The 24,518-nt window shown below is 33.2% G+C and overlaps 1 protein-coding gene and 1 long non-coding RNA gene across 20 annotated transcripts in view; one reads left to right on the forward strand and one right to left on the reverse strand.

The window, feature by feature from the left end:
- Positions 1–9,215, reverse strand: part of LOC118763113 — a 285,588-nt gene extending 276,373 nt beyond the window's left edge. Inside the window, exons 1-2 of the long non-coding RNA XR_004998867.1 lie at positions 9,120–9,215; positions 5,661–5,664 (exon numbers count right to left, since the gene is read on the reverse strand). This is a non-coding gene — a long non-coding RNA (uncharacterized LOC118763113). The remainder of the gene's footprint in view (positions 1–5,660; positions 5,665–9,119) is intronic.
- LOC115211116 (kinesin-like protein KIF13B) overlaps positions 1–24,518 on the forward strand; it is a 772,943-nt gene that overhangs the window by 226,409 nt on the left and 522,016 nt on the right. For all 19 annotated transcript variants that reach the window (XM_036502438.1, XM_036502452.1, XM_036502447.1 and 16 more), the window contains one exon: positions 17,699–17,729. In XM_036502438.1, coding sequence (XP_036358331.1) covers positions 17,699–17,729 — 31 coding nt within the window. The remainder of the gene's footprint in view (positions 1–17,698; positions 17,730–24,518) is intronic.

Genomic DNA, 24,518 nt, shown 5'->3' on the forward strand with positions numbered 1-24,518 from the left:
TAATATACTGCCTGGTTTAACATCATTACCTGGTCTTTGTGTGATTTTTAGCAAAGTTACACGCTGTTGTAAACATCAGGTCAGGTCTTTAGTTCTTGCAGACATTGTTCTACAGAAGTTTAGAACGAACATCCGTCATACCAAACTCACCAGATGAGGAGTACTCACAAATGTCATTGACTCTATCCCTCTTCCCCTCACAACTTAATATAAATTATCCTGCCTCTTTTTTTTTTTTATGTTCTCTATCTCTTATTCTATGAAGGCATGTGACTTGGTAGTTAGGGTGTCGCATTCATGATGGCTAGATCATGGGTTCTATTTCCAGACCGTGCAGTGCATTGTGTTCTGGAGCAAAACACTTCATTTCCTGTTGCTTCAGTCTACTCAGCTGTAAATAGGTTTCCATGCAATGGAATAGTCTTCGATCAGTGGGTATGTTGATCTGTTCACCTACCGAGTGGAATGACATCATTCAAAGGCTAAAACAATGTAAAGCGCACTGAGACCAGTGATGTATAACAACATCCGATAGTCTGGTCAATATCATGATTCCATGATTTCTTATAGTGATGCGTGGTCATTGCCAGTGCCACCTGACTGGCACCCATGCCAGTAGCACAGAAAAAGCACCATTCGAGTGTGGTCAATGCCAGTGGTATGTAAAAAGCACTCATTACACTCTTGGAGTGGTTGGCGTTAGGAAGGGCATCCAGCTGTAGAAACCTTGCCAGATCAGATTGGAGCCTGGTGCAGCCTCCTGGCTTGCCAGTCCTTGATCAAACCATCCAACCCATGCCAGCATGGAAAGCAGACGTTAAACAATGATGTTGATGATTTATTTTAATGTTGACTTCATTCTGATCCCAAAGACCTTTGGTTGCAGATATGGTACTATGTAAGGACAGTTGAAAGCTAGTTAGTATCATTTGAGTATTGCATATAAAACTGACTGTTGTGACTGGTGATTTAGTATAGTACGAGATTTGTTCATACTTAGTGTATGTTGTGTTTGTCTCTAACCAAAGGTGAAGTACCTCTTGCCTAAAGGTGAAATTTCATTTGCACTAAAATTTGACATTGCCTACAGACGAACATGCTAAAATCTCATATGAATATAATTTCTTTAATCCTTAATCCCCAAACAATAGTTTAATACTTGATTTACATGCACAGAAATTTGTGTAATTACAATTTCATTATTTTTCTCATCATGGATGTGTCTCTGCAGGTCATCACCCTTTGACTAAATAAATTGTGATCAATATGTTTGGTACTTCCCTTTTGTAATATTTTGTTCGGTTACAGATTAATTAGATATTGTCTTACAGCATTCAAATGTTCTGTAAGTGATATGGTATTGTTTTCTAAATTTGTATGATTGTTTCTTCAACTTTCTTATCCTAAGTGATAAATATTAGAAATTCAAGAAAATGAAATGTTTTCTTTGCTTTTGTTATTAATACATGCAACTGTTATATGTAGCTTTTACTAAAATGTGAGCTCTCAAATTCGGTGTTTGACAGCAAGATATTAGACTATAATGGCAAGTATGAGATATTTTCAGTATGGTTAAGTATCTAGTTTGTAAAGTTTGGATAATCATTTCAGTTTATTGAGGTGTAAGTTATCTGTTATGCATCAGTCCTAAATTGTATATAACTTTGGTTTTATGTTGTTTGAGTCTGTGCCAGGATATAAAAACTAGAGATACTGTTTTTTTTTTCTTTTTTTTTTATCTTTATTTTGTGTTTTTTTTTTTTCTTTTTGTGAAGACTACTACAAGAAATAAACTCAGCAAAGATCAATAAAAACAGTTGACTGTTATTTTTCAAAGACCTATCACCCAACCAAAGACTATATTTTGGTTAGAAGAAAATTATATTTCTTGACTTAGCAATATATTCTAACCGTGTTGACCTAAAGCAAATGAAATATTGTTTTGTGGTGTCACCCATTAAATATCTATGCTTTGTTGTTCTGACTTCCAGTCAACTTTATTCCTGATTCCGTTATGGCTGTTGCAGTCAATTATAATTATTCGTTTGCTAAACTGTCCTCTTTCTTAGTCAAAATAAATGTAATTTTACTGTTGATGTTCTGCACACAAACGAATAAGTGTTTCTTCCCACTCATACTTTTCCTTAGTATTTATTAATTCCTACATACTTATAGGAAATGGATTGACTGGAGATATAAGAAAATTATTCATGAAAGGTATTCACAATTGATTTTGCAAAAGGATGTAATAATGGGAAATCAATTAGGATAAAATATAGAAAATTAAATTTCACATTTAAAGCTCTATTTTGATTGCATTTAATGAAGTTATTTTATATCCTCCAAGACAGTTTATAAAATTACAGTCGCAAATAAAGAAATAATTTTGTTGCTTAAAATCAAAGATATTTACATTTTCCTTCAGATAATGTAAATTTATTCAGTCCTTTACATTCTTTCTTTTGGCCCCACAAATCTTAATTGAAAACTTGCTATCTTCCTTTTATCCGTTTCATATATTTTATACTTAAAATTCACTCTCATATGTAGCTAGGAAGTCCATATTCCATTCATATCCTCCCCTAAGTCTCATATATAAAATACTGATTATTTTAGAGTAAACAGTTCTTTCTCAATATGTACCAATGTATATGACTAATTGCCCTGTAAGTGTAAAGTTGGTTTCCAATTAATTATGTTAGGCTGGATTTTGGTCATTAAAGATGATTTTTAATGATAGTAAGTAGATTATAGATTATCCAAAATACTTCAGTACTTACTCTTTTACTTGTTTCAGTCATTTGACTGCGGTTATGCTGGAGCACTGCCTTTAATCGAGCAACTCGACCCCGGGACTTATTCTCTTATAAGCCCAGTACTTATTCTATCGGTCTCTTTTGCTGAACCGCTAAGTAACAGGGACATAAACACACCAGCATCGGTTGTCAAGCAATGTGAGGGTGACAAAGACAGACACACAAACACACACATGCATAGACGGGCTTCTTTTCAGTTTCCGTCTACCAAATCCACTCACAAGGCTTTGGTCGGCCCAAGGCTATAGTAGAAGACACTTGCCCAAGGTGCCACGCAGTGGGACTGAACCCAGAACCATGTGGTTGGTAAACAAGCTACTTACCACACAGCCACTCCTGCGCCTATAACTTGTGTAACTTTAAAAGCATTTACATTCTAAATGTGATTTTGCAAATTTATTTATAGTTGCAATATAATGTTCTCATCTTATTTATGTTTTCAATGAAAAAAAAATCCTTGGTACAATGTAAGAGAAAATAAGTCTACATTTTTGTATGTTAACATTTTTGTATGAATCAATCTACCTCTTAGGAATCATAGTTGAATTAGAAGTTGTATAAAAGCTACTCAGGTGAATTAGTTGTGAGCTTCTATTCTATTCTATCTATAGCACCATAGCATGGCAAGTATAAATAGAGAAAATAACTAGGTAATAGTGTGCTAAATTTACTAGAAATTGAAGGTGTGATGCTATCTCACTTGAGAATAGTTAGGTTTATTTATGACTAAATAAGTATTTTGTATTAACAACCATTTGAAAATTTATTGTATTTTATCATCATCATTGTTTGGTTCTGCAAATATCTCTTTACAAAACTGTTTCCTAAAGTTAGTATCAAGCTTTTGTCTAATATAACAACATATATCAATAATACTTCATATAAAAAAGCTCTAGCCAGGAGGAAAGCTGACTATGCACAGTTGCTTGTACAGAAGCTCTAGTTCTAGTTCCATCATCTTTAATTTTTAGTGTAAATATTGTATTTTGATTTTATTACCTGCTAAAGTAGTTTCTTTTGTTTTTGCCAGTCACATAGTTTTCTCAGTTGGAGGTGATCCAAAATGCTTTACAGCAGCTCCATAACCATTTTCCCTTAGCAAATTGTGTTACTTGTAATTTAGAAGAAGCAATGGTATAGGCATGCCTTCTCTGTGACTTCATTACATTGGGATCGTGTCAGTTTGCAAATTTTAAACTTGAACGACAGACCATTCAACCAGCAATACATTGTTTGCGTCTGTCAATTAGATAAATACCGCTCTGTGAGTTAAACACTTTTATGAAGAAGATCTATCTTAACACTGTTCGACCAAAAATTAGTAATTTGATTCTATCAATCCAACAAACATTGTACTGCAAAGTTAAAGTTTATGAAGTTATCTTACTTCAATGATTTATAGCTTCAAGGAAGTGGGATGGGTATCGGATGTCAAGTTTGGTATACAACCAATTTGACATCCTGCACCTGTCCTACTGAATCTCATTAGTTTGATCAACAAAGCAATACACATGCCAGTAGCTTTTCTTCTCTTCACTTCCTTTTCTTTTTCCTTCTTTCTTTATCACTATGCTTTTCAAATATATTTAATCTACATAACAGAAACTAAAATTTCTAAGAATTAAACAACAGAGAAGTGTTCTAATATACCTTATATTTTATGTGGGGCCAAAATAAAAGAATGTAAAGGACTGAAAGAGGAAGGTAAAAATAAAATGAAGGAAATAAAAAGAAAAGAAAGAAAAGGTGTAATGATGATAAAAATATATTCATGTGGTAAACAAGGTGGAAAGGAAAAAAAGGTAATGCTTATTTATTCATATTGTTTTGAATTAATCATGCATTATCCCACAGCTTCAATATTTCTATGATGTGATTCTTTGTTTTAGTATGATATTGTAGGATAGATGTGAAAACTCAGATCTGGGCTCATTTGAGCTTAAAACAGGATGACTGTTTTGATTGGCTGTGGTCAGTTTAAAGGCCAAAGAGTTAAGTTTACATAATACTGTTTCAAATTTTGGCACAGGGCCAGTAGTTTTAGGTGAGGGAACAAATCGATTACTTCAACTCCAGTGTTTTACTGGTACTTATTTTATCATGCCTGATAAAATAAGTACCTTGGCAGGATTAGAACTCAGAATATAAAGATCTGGAGGAAATTCTGTTAAGCTTTTTTGTCTGAAGAATTTATGATTTTGGCTTCTCACCTCCTTTAAGTTTACACGAAAATTAAAGTAACTCCTTTGTTAGTTATACACAGCACAAAAATATATTACATTCCGAGATATGACTAATGGCTGATTGATGGCCCTATGTCATAAGGCTAAAGTCAGTCTACATAAATATAAGTCCATGTAGCCCTAAGCTGAATACTAAAAAGGAAAAGGAAATTAAAAAAAAGCCTGATTTATATCACTGCTGGTCATTCACAAACATAACCAAAATGCTGTGGAATTGTGTCAGTAAGCAGGTCACACTTGTGTAATGAAAATTTTGACAACATATGAAAAATATTTTTTTAATGAATTCAAGTTTGTGTGCTGTTAAATGGTTAGAAAAATATGTAATCTTCAGATTCACTTAGAGCATAAATAATTTTTGAGTATAGCAAAAAAAAAAAAAAAAAAAAAAAAAAAGGAAAGAAAATGCGTGAAGTATAACATGTTGAAGACTCTGAACTGCATGTTTCAGTTTCTGAATATGTAATCAATGTCAACTAGCTGTAACTAAAGCAATGATGACCAGAATAATAAGTGTAAATTTTTGAAATATTTCTCTTTTAAACAGAAGCTACAGCCAGTCATTTTCATGAACCAACATTCATTGACTATTTACAAGCACTTGTCTCTGTGAACAACAGTGATTGTGTACCCAGAAAGGAACTCAATCAACCTATGAAATCTCTACACAGGCTTAGAAATAGTGTAGCTGATTGGCCTTCTTCTACTCATGAAGATATTTTATGTAAAGACATGGTTTTTACATGTTGTGTGTGTGTGTATGTATATATGTGTGTGTGTGTGTGTGTGTGTGTGTGTGTATATATATATATATATATATATATATATATATTATATATATATATATATATATATAATATATATATATATATATATATATAGAGAGAGAGAGAAAGCATTGGCTAAAGATTCTATCAATAGATTCTGGTGTTCATTATAACTCAAACAAAACACTTAAGACTCCAGTAATTTGTAACAGAGAACAACTTGAAGTTTCTAGAAGACCATTTGTCACAAGTCATAAACCAGGCCTGTCACAGGACAAGATTCCAGACAAATGAAGGCTTTATGGGGTATAATAGTACTGTAAATTGGGCTATAGAAGCTAAAAGGTTGCTAGAAGCTATATATCAGGTGTATGGAGCGATGAGTAAAGATGAAAGAGCTTTGCTAGTGTTCTACAATGAAAGAATAAGACATGTGAGGTGTTCTAAATTATGAAACAGTTTCAGTTCAAATCAAAAAGTAATTGTAGAAAAGCCTGTGTGAAATAATAGCAGCACAATTACCCTTACCGATGTTAAGAAGAAAGAAGCATGGAAATATCAGAAGAGGTTGTTGAAAGAGAACACATGGAAGAAAGGTTTACTGCAAGTAGGCTCAATAGAGGAACCAGCTATTAACCCTTTTGATACCAGCCTGGCTGAAACCGGCTCTGTTGTACAAATGTCTGGTTTTCATAAGTTTTGAATTAAAATCTTCCACCAAACCTTAGTTACAATTTATGTTCCTAACACTAGCAGAATGATAGATAAATTTAATTTACTAAATTCTTTGTTATATTTAAAGTAATTGAAAGAAACACAGATCATCACAAAATAAATACCTATTTCTTTACTACCCACAAGGGGCTAAACACAGAAAGGACAAACAAGGACAGGCAAATGGATTAAGTCGATTATATCGACCCCAGTGTGTAACTGGTACTTATTTAATCGACCCCAATAGGATGAAAGGCAAAGTCAACCTCGGTGGAATTTGAACTCAGAACATAAAGACAGACGAAATACCACTGAGCATTTCACCTGGCATGCTAACATTTCTGTCAGCTCGCCACCTTATCTGCCAGCTCACAGCATCTCGAAATAAATACAGTAACGAAAGGGTTAAAGTTGATTCAGATGTAGCATGCAAGAGAGAATACTGTTTCGGGACTGTCATGTGATACATACAGAGTATGTTTATTGGGTGTAGAAGTGCCACATGATTGAAGTAGATGAACCATATGAAAGGCGAAGAAATAGTAAAAGTTGGTCTGAGGGAACTGAACCTTGCAAGATTGTAACAATGGCAAGACACTGCCCTAAAGATGACCAGTGCAAACATAGAAAAGCAAATTCAAAATAATGGTGATTTATACATTAGTGTCATAGTTACTATATTTAATAGTAAATCATTTTACACTTGGTACTTTACTGATCAACACATTGACTCTTGATTGTTTTGTGGATTTAATTGAAAACAAAGACTAGCAGAATAGAATAGAATTATCTCAAAACAGTATTCAGTTTAAGAGTTAAATTCTTAGTTTTAGTTCAAGAGTTAAAGGTTAGATAAATTTACATTCCTTTAAGAGTCGTAATTGCTTTGGTTAAACTTGGGGAAACTTTGAATAGAAGTGGGGAATTTTGATGAAGTACTACAAAATAAATGATCATATCTGAAGTTAAATTGGTTTAATCTATACTTCAAAACAAGTGAAGGTAGAATTTTACTCCTAACCATAAAATTTAGCTGGAAAGATGATTGAATTAATAAAAAATAACATACACTACAGTTAAAGCAGTTTCTTTATATAGGATTATATGGTTATCAATAACCAGGTATTAGAGTGATGAAAAAGAGAAAAAAAACCTGTATCTTTGATATCAGAAATTCATAAAATATAATTGGATAATGATAATTATGTGGATTCATTATTAGTTTTTGTTATTTATACTTCCTTGTTACTTTATAATTATACCAAACAATAAAATATAATGAATGATATATGAATGATATTCTGATATATATATATATCAATTTTATTTTTTATAACATAAATTGTTTAAATTTTGTGTGTATGTGTGTGTTGTGTGGAGGAATTAAATTAAAATCTGCAATAAGTCAAATCGTATCCATTTTCTGTTTGTGTATGTAATATTAAAAATTCATTTTTCTAATTATATTAGAATTACAGTTATGTCTAAGTGAACAGAGATTTACTATATCCATATGCAAAAGCTTATGGTAGTGTTGACTGGTGCTGCACTAATTAATTGCCTATTTTTAAAGCTAGTGACACTAAGTGGTAATTCAGTGTCAGTTATTCTCACTGAAGCTTCCGTTGTTGCTTCTTGGTATTCACTAAGTTAATGTGAATATTGATTTTTAACATCAGCTTGAATTCTTGATGTAGGCCATTTCATTTGTTAAAAAAGAGAGAGAATCATTGATTTTATCATAAATTTTATGCATCAGATTACATTGGTTGATCATTGTATTTACAAAATCTGTTTATTGTAAAGAGAGGCCCTAAATTTCTAATTGTTTTACCAAAATGGAAATCTAGTCATACAAAAACAAAATAAAATAAAGAAATAAAAATTTTTTAAAAATTGTATAATGCATTGAAGAGAGGCTGAGTGAACTAGCTAGTGTGTGCATAATGAAAATAAAACAGTTATTATTACATCCAAAATTTAACCCAGCCTGCTTATGTGGTGATGGCTTTTAAGACAAGGTTGGGTATGGAATATCGAATCTTTTGTCATTGTAATTATGTCTCTTGCTTCAAAATATTGAAAGCTTTTTTTTTTTTCTTTTTCTTCCTTTTTTTTTTTTTATAAAATTTTGTCAATATCCAAGAAGTCAATATTCAAGATGCAATGAAAGACTAATGTTTTCTATATTAGATTTTCAATTCTTTGATGGTTAAATATCAGCTTAAATTTCCAAATAATGGTATAAAAGAACAATCTTATCTCAATGGTTAAATGGAAAATGTGGGTGTCTATACAAATGTGTGTATGCATTGTGCCCTAAGCCCCCCCCCCTCCCCCATGTATGTACCTACATATATACTTACATACATAGGCATGGCTGTGTGGTTAAGAAGCTTGTTTTGCAACCGCATGTTTTCAGGTTCAATTCCACTGCACAACACCTTGGGTAAGTGTCTTCTCTAGCTCAGGCCACCCAATGCCTTGTAAGTGAATTTGACAGGCAGAAATTGTGTAGAACCCATACATGCATGGATACATATATATACACACACATACACTCATACACACACATACACATATTATTTTGTTAAGGTTATTTCTACAGATATTCAATGGAAATTCTAGCGTGCACTGATTTTTGCTACAGCATTTCGTATCCAAGAATTCAAATGTAAACTATGAAAAATGGGTAATGAGCACATATGCCATATTTCAAGGGTTTTTGTCCTTTATCAGCATACATCTAACCCATTAATTATCCTCAGACACATTGCTTAAATAGCCATCACACATAGTGGTATAAAAATTATTGGATATACCAATTTATGTATTAAACACTCCTTTAGGTTCAGGGGTTGATTTGTTTGATTACAACCTTCAAGGTAGTGCCCTAGCATGGCTGCAATCCAATGATTGAAACGAGTAAAAGATAATAGATACTTAGATACTTACATGCTTGTTCTATCAAAATGCTTTACAATTCGTTTGTGGATTTAATTTTACAAATAACAAGATTCTTTGCAATAACTATTGTTGGTTACTCTTGTAAAACTTGGAAGTTAAAAGTATTTTTTAATGCTGCTGCTTCTTTAGGTTTTGTTTGTTTCATTGTTTAATAATCTCTTTGTCATTGAAAACATTATTAAAATATTGTGTATTGTTTCATGAAAAATTCCTTTTGATTTTTGACTTGACTGTTTGAAATTATCTGTCATAGACCAGCTGATTAGATGTAAAAAATTGGAAGGTTGGGAAGAACACATGGTCGAAATTTTGAGTGATTTCTCTAATAAAAAAAATAAATTTTTTTTTAAAAGTCGAAGTGGGGAATCTAACAAAAAAACAACTAAAAGAATTAAACTTGCATTAAAAATGGTTTTGTCAAAAATCAATATGGAACACTGATCAGAAAGCAATTCTAGGATTATCTGTTCTTTATTCCCCCCCCCCCACCACCACCACCACCAATAAAGAAAAACAAAAGAAAAAGCAAACAAGTTATCTTTTTGTTATATAGTAGAAGCAAAACTGCTAAGTGGGTAAGGCATTTGGCCTTTAGCTTATAAATTTTAAGCTCATATTTACTCTTTTACTTGTTTAAGTTATTTGACTGCAGCCATGCTGGAGCACTGCCTTTAGTCAAGCAAATCGACCCCAGGAGTTATTCTTTGTACTTATTCTATTGGTATCTTTTGCTGAACTGCTAAGTTACAGGGACGTAAACACACCAGCATCGGTTGTCAAGCGATGTTGGGAAGACAAACACAGACACACAAACATATACATACGTACGTACGTACGTATGATGGGCTTCTTTCAATTTCCGTCTACCAAATCCACTCACAAGGCTTTGGTCGGCCCGAAGCTATAGTAGAAGACACTTGCCCAAGATGCGACTCCTGCGCCTTGTTGACAAATTTTGTGAAGTCTTGTCATATTTCTACATTTCTAGGTAATAAGGTACATAGTTTACTTTTAGAACTTTTCCTTAGACTGACCAGAGTGTCATTCAGCTCATTTTCAGAATCAGGAATTACACACTGGGTTTAGGAATCCTTACAATTCATGGAAATATTTTGTTTTTGTACAGTATTGTTCCAACCCAAATAAACATAAGATCATAACATTTAAGGCATCTATCACAACTAAAACTTAACATATTTAAATGTTATCCATGGGAAGGTTGTAAATCTATTTACAACTCAACACAAGTAATTTTTCTGAACTCCAAATTTTATAATGAAATTAAAGAAGAAAGAAAAATTATCATGAACATATTTTAAGTGTTCTGATGACAAAACAGTATATAAATTGTAGGTTATCTTTTAGCTTTTATTTGTTTTGCTCATTAGACTGCGGGCATGCTGGGACACCACCTTGAAGAATTCACCCTAGTACTTTTGTTTTCTTTAAAGCCTGGTATTTATTCTATCAGTCTCTTTTGCCACACCGCTAAGTTATGGGAACATAAACACACCAACACTATTTGTCAAGTGGTAATGGGAGACAGACAGACAAACACACACACACACACATATATATATACATACGTGACAGGCTTCTTTCACTTTCTTATTTCTTTATTGCCCACAAGGGGCTAAACATAGAGGGGACAAACAAGGACAGACAAAGGAATTAAGTCGATTACATTGACCCCCAGTGCATAACTGGTACTTAATTTATCAACCCCGAAAGGATGAAAGCAAAGTCGACCTCGACGGAATTTGAACTCAGAACTTTCACTTTCTTTCAACCAAATCCACTCACAAGGCCTTGGTTGACCTGAGGTTATAGTAGAAAACACTTGCCCAAGGTGCCACACAGTGTGACTGAAACTGGAACCAACTAAAGGGGTCCAGAACCATGTGGTTGGAAAACAAACCCCTTACCATACAGCCATACCTGCACCTATGTATCAGCTTTTATGATAAAATCCCTTTTTCAGCCCTCTCCTTTCTAGAACTGCATATTGTCTGAAACTCGTTTCTATTAACCTGCAAAAATTCAAATTCAACGTTAATATTGCACACACCCAGTTCTCCAGTATCATTAGAGTTCTACTTGTAGCTGTGGGATGTTGTTAATGCCTATGCACATGAGACTGTATCCAAAGTAATGCCATTTTTCTAATTGACAATGATTTGCTTGTCAATACACAGCTCTCACTCACAGACTCACTGTTTCCTCTCTCTGACACTTCTTGCCTCTCATACTGTCTTGCATCATTGCCCCTATTTCCACACACAACAGTGTATAGTCCTTATTTGCCAGAACATCAACCCACTTGAATTCCTTTGATGCCCATATTTCATCTCCAGAGAGTCAAACTAAATATCAATTTCTCAAACCTCACGGGATTTTCATGTACAAAACCCCTTAATTTCGATTTTAAAATATAGAAATGAAAAGCTTTTGCTCTTCAGGACTAATTGACTGTATCCCTTGCCAGCCAGGACCACCTGATCCACCAATCGTTCTTCCTACCATCACTCTTAATGGATTTCTCCTCTAGGCCCTGCATTAAAACCTTTGCTTCCTACCACCACCACCACCACCATGAAATGCAAGTCTTTATAATTCTACCCTTCTGAATTTGTTCTTTCAATTGACTGACCTACAGATTTTCATCATGAACATCAACCACATCAATCTTGTCTGTCTGGATGGACATCCAAAGGTCTCTTTTCCTTTCACATTCTTTAATATACACAATGAGGTTTCAGTTTCTATCTACCAAATCCACTCACTAGGCCTCGGTTAGCCTGAAGCTGTAGTCGATGACACTTGCCCAAGATGCCATTAAAACCGAATATATATCTTGAACAGGAAACAACAAAAAATATTCTCGTAACATTAAAAGATGTCATCGTCCATCATCATTTTTGTTTTCCCTGTTGGCATGAATCTGTTATATATTCAGTAGTACTCTATCTATCTATCTATCTATCTCTGTCTATCTCTATCTATCTATCTCTGTCTATCTCTATCTATCTATCTCTGTCTATCTCTATCTATCTATCTCTGTCTATATCTATCTATCTATATATATATATATATATATATATAGATAGATAGGTAGATATAGATATAGATATATACATATGTATTGTAGCATTGATTTTTATTTTTTCCATCACTCAACACAAAGCCAAGTTTTCATATGTGATTGAATTAACTCTACTCTATAAACATTACTTGTATCTTTAACTCTGAAGGATAAAAAGCAAAAGTTGAATATTTATATTTGTAAGGTGGCTAGCAGGCTGAATTGTTAGCATACTGGACAAGATGCTTGGCAGCATTTCATCTATCCTTACATTCTGAGTTCAAATTCCATTGAGGTAGGCTTAGTCTTTCATCCTTTCAGCATTGAGAAAATGAGTACCAATTGAGCACTGGAGCGGGTTTAACCCTTTAGTATTTAAACCGGCCATATCCGGCCAAAATATTTAATCTATTTTATGTTCAAACTGACCAGATCCAGGCTCTCACACCTACCCTACAATGTTATTCTACATTAGGTAATTACACCATCAAGATCTTGAAGATATGAGATAATGCATGATTAATTCAAATCAATGTGAATCAGTAAGCATTATGTTTGATACCATAATCAGAACACTAAAAGGTTAATCCACTCATCCCCCACCCCTACGAAAATGCTAGTCTTGTGCCAAAATTTGAAACCAATATTAATATTTGCATGTAATAGAATTGTTGACCTCAAGTTTATTCTTGTTCTATATTTCTCTAATAAAGTTAGAAAAATCAAGATAGAAACTGGAAAAACTTAGCCACACAGCATTCATGAATTTCCTGATTGAAAACACTGCTGTTCTCCTTTTGTTGTCTATTTTTCTTTTGAAGAGAAAAGTGAGTTGCTATTTACTAACAGAAAGTATCTGGAGACAGCCTTTGGAGAAGAAAGGGAGAAAAAGAATTTCATTGGTTTAACAAGAAAAGCATTCTTGTTAAATAAAAATCATAACTGTTTTCATTGGTTAAGATTTTACTGATCTGTTGTGTTAAATATAAGGAAATAACAGTTAAGTGGTTTGTAACTGAACAGGAAATCGTACTCAAAGTTGTACTTTGTAAGTTGACAGTGTTATTACATTATGGGCACTTGATTTGCTAAGTATTTCTTGCAGAAATGGAGAAAAGAAAGTTTTTGTCTTTTTTTTTTTTGTTCCTTTGTGCATCAATATTAAAGTTCAGTGCTTATGTGGTAGTTTTATCATGGTTTAGATAAATACATTTTATAAATATCGTATTCTTTTATGAAGTGTAGCAAAGTCTTTCAATACATGAGCGTTCTGTTTGCCGATGGTTTTGATTGAGATTTTTATTTGTGATGTATTTGCACAAGTAATCATGTTGAAGAACTGTATTTGCATAACATTCATGACATAAATGCATAAAGTAATTCTTACAAAGACACAGCAGCTATCTTGTTTATCAATCTTCTGACATTGGGCATCCATAGACTTGACATTAAGGATTTCTGTGGAGAACTTTTCAGACTAGTTTTCACCCTAAGTTACTAAATACAACTCATTTTATGTCCTTATCATAGAACCAAGAGCTCTCTGTTCCAAGTGTGTTGACATCAATAAGGTTAATCTTTTTGAAATGGTGATGGAGCCATGTAAAAAGCACCCAGTATACTCAGTGGAGTGGTTGGCATTAGGAAGTACATTCAGCTGTAGAAACCATACTGAAACAGAATGTGAAACCTGGTACAGCCCTTGGCCTTGCCAGTTACTATCAAGCTATCTAACCATTGCCAACATGGAAAACAGACATTAGATATTATTGTTGTTGTTGAGGATGATGATGATAATGATGATGTACCAATCTATCCAAAATTGCTCCTGATTCTTTGATACAATTTTCCTGTTTTAGTGATTTTAAATTAAAAATTCCCATCAAAATTTCATGTTAAGTTCCAAATACCAGATTAATAAAAACAAGTTATTTTACTAAAGTCTTTATTTTCAGAATGATTTAAGATAAAGGAAACGTGTTTTTCAACAGAAATATACGAACTAAAATGGTTAATGGGAGTAAGCAGACTTCTAATAGTCTTATTTGGTAAACAATATATATTGTTCCAGAAATTCCTAAATCTCTAAGCAGATTTCCTAATAATATATTGATCTCATCAAGTAGTAACTAAAAGAAAGTTGGTAGCTGTGCTATTATGTATCAGTAATTTCTCTGATGAGAAAATTTGTAAATGATTTAAAAAATTTTTTTATATAATATGAAATAACTTAATCTTTAAAATTGAGAGGAATTACAGCACAAGGTGTGATCAATTTAACCTTTAAAAAAAAAAAAAATTTCTTCGATGTTTATCTGAGAATCAAATAAACATTGTAGACTAAATTAGATCGAAGGGAAAGTTTTCATGTTTAATCAAAGGTCAAGTTATTTTCATTTTCATAGAGAGGTGTGTTTGGGCATATGCATGTATGCACAACAAAAGCATTTCAAACAATGCAGTAGGAAATGAAATAATAAAATATATTAATATAACACAGAGTCTGGATTTCCATATAACAACATCTCTTTCTTTACTAAGTCTGTGCATAACTTCGACTGCAGAATAACTGAAACTACATTTTATATGTTTTAAAAGTCAGTTTTTCTTCTTTATGGGAAAAATAGTTTTTACCAATTTCCTTTCTGTCTAGTAGAAAAAAAAAAAGTAATCAACTTCATATTTCAATTTTTTTTCTATAACATTCTTATATATTTTGCAATTGATTTTATTTAAATTTTCTTTTTACTCTATTTAAATGCTAGTTCAAAATATATGAAATCAACATGTTTACAACTGTAGTTTAAAAAAAAAAATGAGTAGTCACATGTTTTTAATGTTTTTTAATATTTTAGAATTATTACTCTTCACTTAACTTTGGAGAAAATAAAATTATTTCTCATTGTATAACCATATTTGTTATTTACTTCTACATTTTTTAGGATATTATTTCTTCCCTGTATGTGTGTGTATGTGTGTACATATATATGTATATATAACGTGTGTATATGTATAAAAAATTTTTTAATGAATATATTTGTGAATTTTTCTCATACAAATATTCCCCACTGAGTTAGAAATTAATGGAAGGAATTTTTAATTAATTAATATTGTAGAAGCGTCACCTTTGCACACATCCAAATAGGTGCTTGACAATATATATATATATATATATATATATATATATATATACATAGCAAAATTTTTTAAAATATTGTAAACATGCTTTTCTGTTTTCTCCATTCTGTCCAAATGAAATGCATTTGTAGAAACCCCTGGAACAAATGATGAAGCCTTATAAATGCTTAATTCATTATCTTTAAGAACAAATTCATCTTCAAAGATATTGGGGATTACTTTTTAATTGCAAGATTTCAATGCTCTTTTAGATAACAGTTTTAAAACAGGTACTTTTTACCATGAAGTCCTTGCCAGTGTGAATGATATCATTATGAATGAATTAACAACTAAAATTTTCAATATAAAGTAACATTTGTAAAAGCTAATTTGAGTAATTTGAGGCTAATCTGGGCAAGGATTGATGTGTTTTTCAATTTAAAGGAAGCACATAATTAGATGATAAATATTTTATGCACAACATGGTGTGAATCAGGATTGAAATAAATTTAAATATCAGAATGCTGTGTGAAAGAAATGCTTTTCATCATCATCAAGATCATATTGGCTTCGGATGGACAGTTTGACAACATCTTGGGGTCTGTGTTGGAGAGATCTGCCATGCACTAACTTCCACTTCAGCCTGTTTTCTCAGGTTGGATGCCCTTTTTACTGTCAGCCATTTTATAGGGTGTACTGGGTAGTTTTTAAAAAAATTTTATATGGCACCAGCAATAGCGAGGATCATTTTGTAACTAAGGGTCTAAAGTGACCCCCTATAAGTAAGAAAGAATAGAATAGAAAGTGGGCGATGATTCTGGGTGGAGAGATTAGGGAGTTTAAGTAAAAGGAAAGAATAGGGGAGTATGGCAGGGAACAGAGGAGAGAAAAGGGATTAGTGACAGGAGTTATTGAGAAAAAAAGGAGGGATAGATTTGAAAGGTGATTGGGTAGGAGGTGTAAGGGTTATTCAACATTGTGATGAGTAAGGAAATTCTGGGATTATCCAATATAATAAGTTGTATGAGGAAAAGGGAAAAGGAAAGAAAGAATAGACCAGAGTAGAGAGGAATCTGAAGAGAGGGCCATTGAAAAAAAGAAAGGTGTGCAGAATTGTGTGGTTAAGTCAGCAAAGGAAACACAAGAAGGGCTGTTGAAGAAGCAGAGAAGGTGTGTGGAGGAAAGGGCAGTGAGAGAAAAGGAAGTAGAGGTGAAGGGCAAGGAGATGCTGCAGGATACCACATAAGGAGGAGGAAAATGAAGAGCAGAGAATGAATACTGTGAAAGTACAACAAAAACATTCAAAGAATGTGTTTACATTCTTATATTTCTCTTGCAATTAGGCTTTCTAATGTTTAAATTTCTTTCAGTCGTAAAATGTTACATGTTACCTAGGAATGTATTGCTACGTTCATTAATGATAGCCATTTTGTCCTGGTAGATTGAAGAGATCAGTGACCATAAAAGCCAGTAAGCATTCAATATTATATTTACTGAGAGAGAGTGAGGGGGTTAAGTGTTTAGAAAAAACAAGGTATATGAAGGCTGTTTGGAAATTATTTTTATCTGTACCAGTACAGCTATACTTTGTTCATTTTGATCTCTGATATGTCCATACACATTCGAGAACTTATTTGATACATAGTAGCTTCACTTCTTTAGGCTTTACTAGATTGAACCACTGCAACTTAGAACAGAAACTGAGATTCAGAACAGTTGATTTATTGTAAATATAAACGAAAATCCCCCACCCAGCCTAATCCGCTTTTGTAATCTTACCTTGCTTGACTTTTACAAAATTATCTTTAAATAAATGTTTTTACTGTTCCAAAAATATAATTAATAAAATTTTTGTTTAATATTAAATGTAATTGTCAAGAATAATTAGTTTAGTTTTCTTTTCCATGCAGTATCTAGTTTTTCAGTTTTAATACTTGTATTTTCTTTGCAAAACAAATTACTTATCACTTTTTTCTTTCTTTTTAATTGCAGCGGTGAATCAGGTGGGCGCAAAGCTCCAAAGGTAAGATACTACAATTTTTAACTATTTCAGAGTAATATTTCAAGAAAATAATTATTCTGAAGTTTAATTAACACTTACTTAGTGATAATTAATACTTACTACATAGTTGTCTCAATTTGTATATATTTCATATATCTACAAACAACTATTAAAATATGAATTCAAATTTTCTGAATTCACTGGAAAATCAGGTTATTTTTAGTTTCACTGAAATAAAAGTTTCTCATAGCCTGTCTACAATAATATCATGAAATAATTCTTTAAAAAAAACATTGTTTGGCTGTTTTCTATGTTATCTAATAAATCTGATGCTAAATCAACTTGTGACATGTATTTGTAAGAATAAAGAATTTGTTTATATTCTTATCTTTACTTGCAAGAATAACCTCCAAGTCATGCACAACATATTCCAATGTTATTAAAAACATTGAACTTTATGTAGGGATTGTTTGTTGAACTTGGGGTGTTAGATAAGAGGCTATTCTATTTCTAATTAACAAAGCCACAGAAATGACCTAGAAAAAGGAACAGTCCATGTTGAAGTGAAGCAATCACTCTTACTTGCAATCTTGACTCAGATTAAATATATTTTGCTATGCTGTAAAAAGGAGGAAAATCCTTTTGCTCCAGTATTAAATATATTTTAGTTGGAAAATGATCAATTTTGTGCTGGCCAAACTTGTAAAAGCTACTGCTTGTTACTTGAGACTATAATTTAGATAATCAGACTCTGACATATATTGCCCCCTTCTATTAAGCTATTAAAGCTTGTTAGTGTTTTCTCTCGAATCGGTAGAAGTCTTTTTTTAAAAATTCACAATAGGCTTTGTATTGTTTTATTTATATGTAATAATAGACTCAAGGATGTGTTTCCTGAGTCTATCATTATCTGTAATCAGATCGTGTTGGTCATTATGTTTATCTTGACTTTCAAAGCAAAATTCTAAATTAGTTGCTTCTATACTTTCTTTGAGAGGAATTGAAACGCATCTTGAACTATACCCGTGTTCTGATAGTATGTGTATTAACACAATTTGAACATTTGATTAACATAACTAGACCAAACAATATCTTGTGAAGGAGAAGTACTCGGATCTATTTGCCCATAGAGTATTCTTATCATTTATGAGAAGCTCTTTAACATTTCCTGGTTGTATTATAAAGTAGTAGTTTGCCTGATTCCTAAATGTAGAGAAAATTATAGCGCTTCATCCACCTTTTTATAAAGACAGCTTCATAACAACAGTGTAGTTAAATGATATTCACAATTCGTATTGTAATTATATGAATATGTAGGTAGATATTTTCAAGTTGGATGCAAATAGATGGTATTTGAATGCAAGGAAATTGATTTGTCTTTCATATTTTCTTTTATTCAGCCTTATTAAATTCCTTCTTTTCTGTAGTGCCCTCACCTAAAAAAATTATTATTTTTTAATTATTGTATACTAAGTTAAGCAAATTCTTGGTGATTTAGACACTTGTTACTGGAATAGCAAAAAATGTCTTTTGGCAGCTGAGAGAGGAAACTAAATTGCACAGTTGATTAAAGAGAGAATCAACTGAGATTAGATGAAATTCAGATTTGTCAGAATACCACTGATGCTCTCTTCATAGTGAGGTTACAAGAGAAGTTCCTAAAGGCTTCGACAGTAACACTATCTTATAGCCTGGTGGTCACTAAGAAAACAGTTGAAGAATAACGGGTGAGAGTGGTGCAAGCCATGTACAGAGATACAGTCAAGAAAGTAAGAAATTTGAAGTGCAAATAGGTGTTCACCAGGGCTCAGTTCTCAGTCACTTCCTATTTATTATAGGACTAGTTGCTTGTGGGAGCTCTTCTAAACTGATGATCTAGTTCAGGGGTGGGGTGGGCAAAAATTTCCAAAGAAAAAGTTCCGAGGGCAGCGATGGACACTCTTTTACTTGTTTCAGTCATTTGACTGTGGCCATGCTGGAGCACCGGCTTTATTTGAGCAAATCAACCCCAGGACTTATTCTTTGTAAACCTAGTACTTATTCTATCGGTCTCTTTTGCTGAACCGCTAAGTTACGGGGACGTAAACACACCAGCATCGGTTGTCAAGTGATGTTGGGGGGGACAAACATATACACACACATACATATATATGACAGGCTTCTTTCAGTTACCCTCTACCAAATCCTCTCACAAGGCTTTGATTGGCCCGAGGCTATAGTAAAAGACACTTGCCCAAGGTGCCACGCAGTGGGACTGAACCCGGAACCATGTGGTTTGTAAGCAAGCTACTTACCACACAGCCACTCCTACGCCTATGATATAAATAATTTTTACACTGTATCTTCTACAATCCTTCAGCTTTCATTTAATTTTAAAATGATTTCGATACATTCAATATATTTTTAGTTTTCTCGGTTAGAGTGTAGTTGGGTCTCATGGGGCTGGTACAAACCTAGTAATATATGTTTTATAGTGAAAACAAAATTTCCATTCAAATGACTATTACCGGACAATTCCTGTTCAAGTCTGACCGCTTTCACTTGTAGTAGAAATGTGAGCTATATCACAAACAGGCATACAGGTATTGTCTAAATTTTTATAATCGAAGAATTTACTATATCAGCCTGCGGGCACAATAAAATGAGTTCGTGGGCACAATTGCACCTGTGGGTGGGGGTTTCCCCACTCCTGATCTAGATCTTATAACAGAGTCTGTGGAAGATTTAGGGCGGAAAAATTCCAGACATAGAAACAAAACCTAGAATCAAGATTCTTCAGAGTAAACTTGGTGAAAAGTTTTAGCCAACAAGAAAGAAGACTGGATTCTGATGTGAATGGGCGTAAGTAGAAATTCCATAGTGTACTGTATATTATGACAAGAGGTGTAATGAATCAAAGCAAGATGATAGTGAATGAAAATGTCACTTGAGATAAATACACAGTAGTAGAGAGCACTCAGAGCACTGGTTATGTGAATTCCTTGCAATGCTCCAAAGGTACCATAGGAATAGTTTATAGCTTCTGTTACTTTGGTGGCCTTGTCAGCATTGGTGGATGTAATGTTACTGAAATCTCAGTGGCTCAGAATGAGTGTAAGGGGGTAAAAAAAAACAAGAAGTTTTTACCTCTGCTTACAACAAGGGGATGTGATTTTCTCTCTCTCTCTCTGAGTGATACATTAGTATGAGCTGTGATAGTGAATGTAGATGGGATACAAAGGCTGGAAGACAGATTATTCATGGGATGTGTAATGTCATGGCACATTTTTAGCATGTGGTCTTCAGTTCTGTCTTGCTACATGACACCTTGGGTAAGTTTTTTCCATTGTAGCATCATATCAATTAATGCCTTGTGTGTAAAAATGGTAGATGGAGATTGCACAGAAGCTTGTTATGCGTGTGTTTACATTCCATGTCCTCACTTAATATGGATGTAGAAACAAACAACTATGAATGTGTGTTATCTCTGCCATTATCACTGAAATGTCTGTTATCAACTCAAATATCTTTCATAATGACATTTAGAAAGAATTGAAAGAAGATAGAAATTTAATTCTGTAGAGTGAGATAGGTAAAATGTTAGAGATGTACTGAGCTACAGTAATTAGTAACTGATTGTGGGTGGCTGGCTGCTTATTTCAACTGAAATACGAGATTTCTTGTTTGATACACATTCAAATGTCTGCCTTCTAATTATCAGTGGTTGCTTAGAGAGATGAGGTCATTCTTGACAAGTTGAATTTTACTTTGAAGTTTGTTGATTTTAGCTTTTAGGTTTTCTCCTCCATCTTTTTTTTTATTTTTTGTTTAAAAGTTTGATAAACAGTAAATTAGTAATCACTATTCAGCAGCAGCAGCATTATTATCATCATAATTTTCATTATTGCCATCATCATCATCATCATCTTTGGTTCCACAGAGTATTTTCTTCTCCATGTCATAGGTTGAATGAGTCAGCCATACATTGTTATTCCACCCATTTTTTTTTTCTATTCTGAGCTGCCCTTGGTTTTGAACTTTATTCCAAATGTATCCTCCCATGTCATTTTGCTTTTTATTCGCCACACCCACTGCATTTTCAGCCACTCTTCTAACTTCAAAACAAAAGACACTTTCAATACCTGCTTTCAGCCAATCAATTCTTTGTTTGGAAATAAAACTGTTCATTTCCAAAAGACACAAAATTTGCAGAAACATCATCTATTCCTCTAATTCTGATCCCAAATATCCCAAATTTATAATTTTCTCTCTTCTAGTCCTGATTAATATCAACATGTTTGCACAGCTGGTTGATCACTTCCAATTTGGTAACCTTCATTTCATGCCTACACATGTTACAATGTATTCCAGTACAGCTGTTAGTCCACAAGAGATCTTACTGTATTTCTGAAGAATATTTGCATCAGCTATGCAGTATTAAGTTCTAACTTCTTTCCAACATTCATCACATACTGTTATTAGTAAATTTTGGTAGTTCTAGCTACTAATAGATATTTTTCTTCATTAAATTTTCCTGGGTTTTGAGCATCTACAATTCTTTGACAAATTTGATAACTGATTTTTTATTACATTTTTCAGATAAAAATTAATAGCTGAGGGCTAAGAAACACTCACCAGTAAAATTCCTCATTGATCCCATTGTGTATATTCTTCTTACATTAGTAACTTATAATGGTTCGCTTGGGGTATTCTTGTTCAAGATACTCACTGTCTCGTGCTGTGTACTCTGGAACACAATACTCTGAACCAGAAAGGATCAGAGAGTAGGGCTGCATGGAAAGCAGGAGTCCCAGTGGGTTTTGATTCTGCTCTTAAGTGGTCCTACTGCCACTGTGGATTTTAAGTCAATATTGGTAGAGCTCCTAATCTGGTAGTTTTAAGAGTCAAGAAGGACAGACATCATGGTTTAAGGTTCTTACTCTCGCAAACCATCCCTCCATATATAAACAAGTTTCATTATATTATATATCAGGCTACAGATGTGATTGGCATACAAAAACAACCCCACTGCCTCGTATGTGAAATAAACTTCAGTTGGCTGAGATTATTCATGTAAATAGTAGAAAACAAGCAAGGGAAATAACTCCAATGAGATTAGGCAAACAAAATTTTTTTGGAAAATACAGATAATACATAGGTGCAGTGTGGTAAGTAGCTTGCTTACCAACCACATGGTTCTGGGTTCAGTTCCAGTGTGTGGCACCTTGGGCAAGTGTATTCTACTATAGTCTGGGGCCAACCAAAGCCTTAAGAGTGGATTTGGTATACAGAAACTGAAAGAAGCCTGTCATATATATATATATATATATATATATATATATATATATATGTGTGCATATGTTTGTGTGTTTGTGTTTGTCCCCCCCTCTATCGTTTGACAACCTATGTTCTTCTTTTTCCTAATCCTCCCCTTCTTCCCTTTCTTCTTCATCTTCTTATTCTTCTTCTTCTTATTTTTTTTTTACTTAATTTTGTAAATATCCAGTCTGGTCTTTCAGGCATTCTAGTTGAGTCATTGAAGCTCAACAGGCATCTATTATTCAGAATTGGTCTCATCATTTATAAACACTGTCATTTTTAAAGTATCCTTATATAAAATTTTGTATATCATCATCCTCATCATCATTTCCATTGGTTTAATATCACTCTTCCGTGCTTGCATGAGTAGGCAGAATTCATTGACATTAGATTTTCTACAACTGGATGCCCTTCCTGTCACCAACCCTCACCTGTTTCCAAGCATGACTGGAATGTTTTTACCGAAGACGAGTAACAAGGAACACTGCTTGTGACATTCATTTACAATTATCTCAAGGATGCAATACACACACACTTCCTTCCTTCTCTGTCTCTCAAATCCACTCACAATGCTTTGGCCAGCCTGAGGCTATAACAGATGACACATGCCTACGATGGGGGGGGGGGGGGCTGAGAGATTCTTTATCCAAACAAAGGACTATTTGAATAAAGCATGTTTAGGAATTGTTATATTGAAGTGGTAATGCAGAAGTTCTGTAGTAACGAAAGAGGATCATGCTGTGCATAATCAGACATTAATGCTACCTTGCATGAATGACTGAGTATTAATAAGCTGAAAAAGCAATATCAGATATTGGCAGATGTGTGCATGAGAGAAAGAATTGCAAAGGTATGTGCATGTAATTTAAATGGATAATGCATGCTGATTGAAAAGGAGCTCATTGCAGATAGCTTTTTTCCTATATTGGATTTTCTTGCATTGCACTTGATAAATTTACCAAAGAAAAGTTCCTCAGAAAAAGTGTAGATGTTATCTAAATTTTCAAAGAGTTTCTTTACTAGTTTTGCTCTGAAAATTATCGTAATTTTTAACAAAATCACCTGATGATAAAACTGAAAGGATGAACAGGTGTTGTAGCTAGTTAAAGGAATTTTTTGTCTTCGAGGTAAGGATAAGAGTGATTGAGTCAAGTTCTAAAGTAGTATGAGATAATTTAGTTGATTTCTTTGGAGTTTGATTTCAGGTGTGAACATAAAGTGGAGTTGAAGAAATATACCTTTGTGATTTATGTAATAGTTAAATGAATATATTTTTGATACGGTTGATAGATACAAAAATAACTCTCCTTAAAAGATGTGTGTGTGTGTAGCTTTACCAAAAGATTAATGGAATGCAAAATCTGTATTAGCGTGAAAGCAGATCATTTTCAGGTACTTTAAGATTTCATGAGGTGATGCTTTTATCAAATCTTGTTACTAGGATTGTGGATAAAATAATTAGCTAAAATGTTATAAAAAAATCAACATAAGTAACAATGATGGATTTTTTTT

This window comes from Octopus sinensis, linkage group LG4 (genome assembly GCF_006345805.1).
Source record: "Octopus sinensis linkage group LG4, ASM634580v1, whole genome shotgun sequence".
NCBI classification, from domain to species: domain Eukaryota; kingdom Metazoa; phylum Mollusca; class Cephalopoda; order Octopoda; family Octopodidae; genus Octopus; species Octopus sinensis.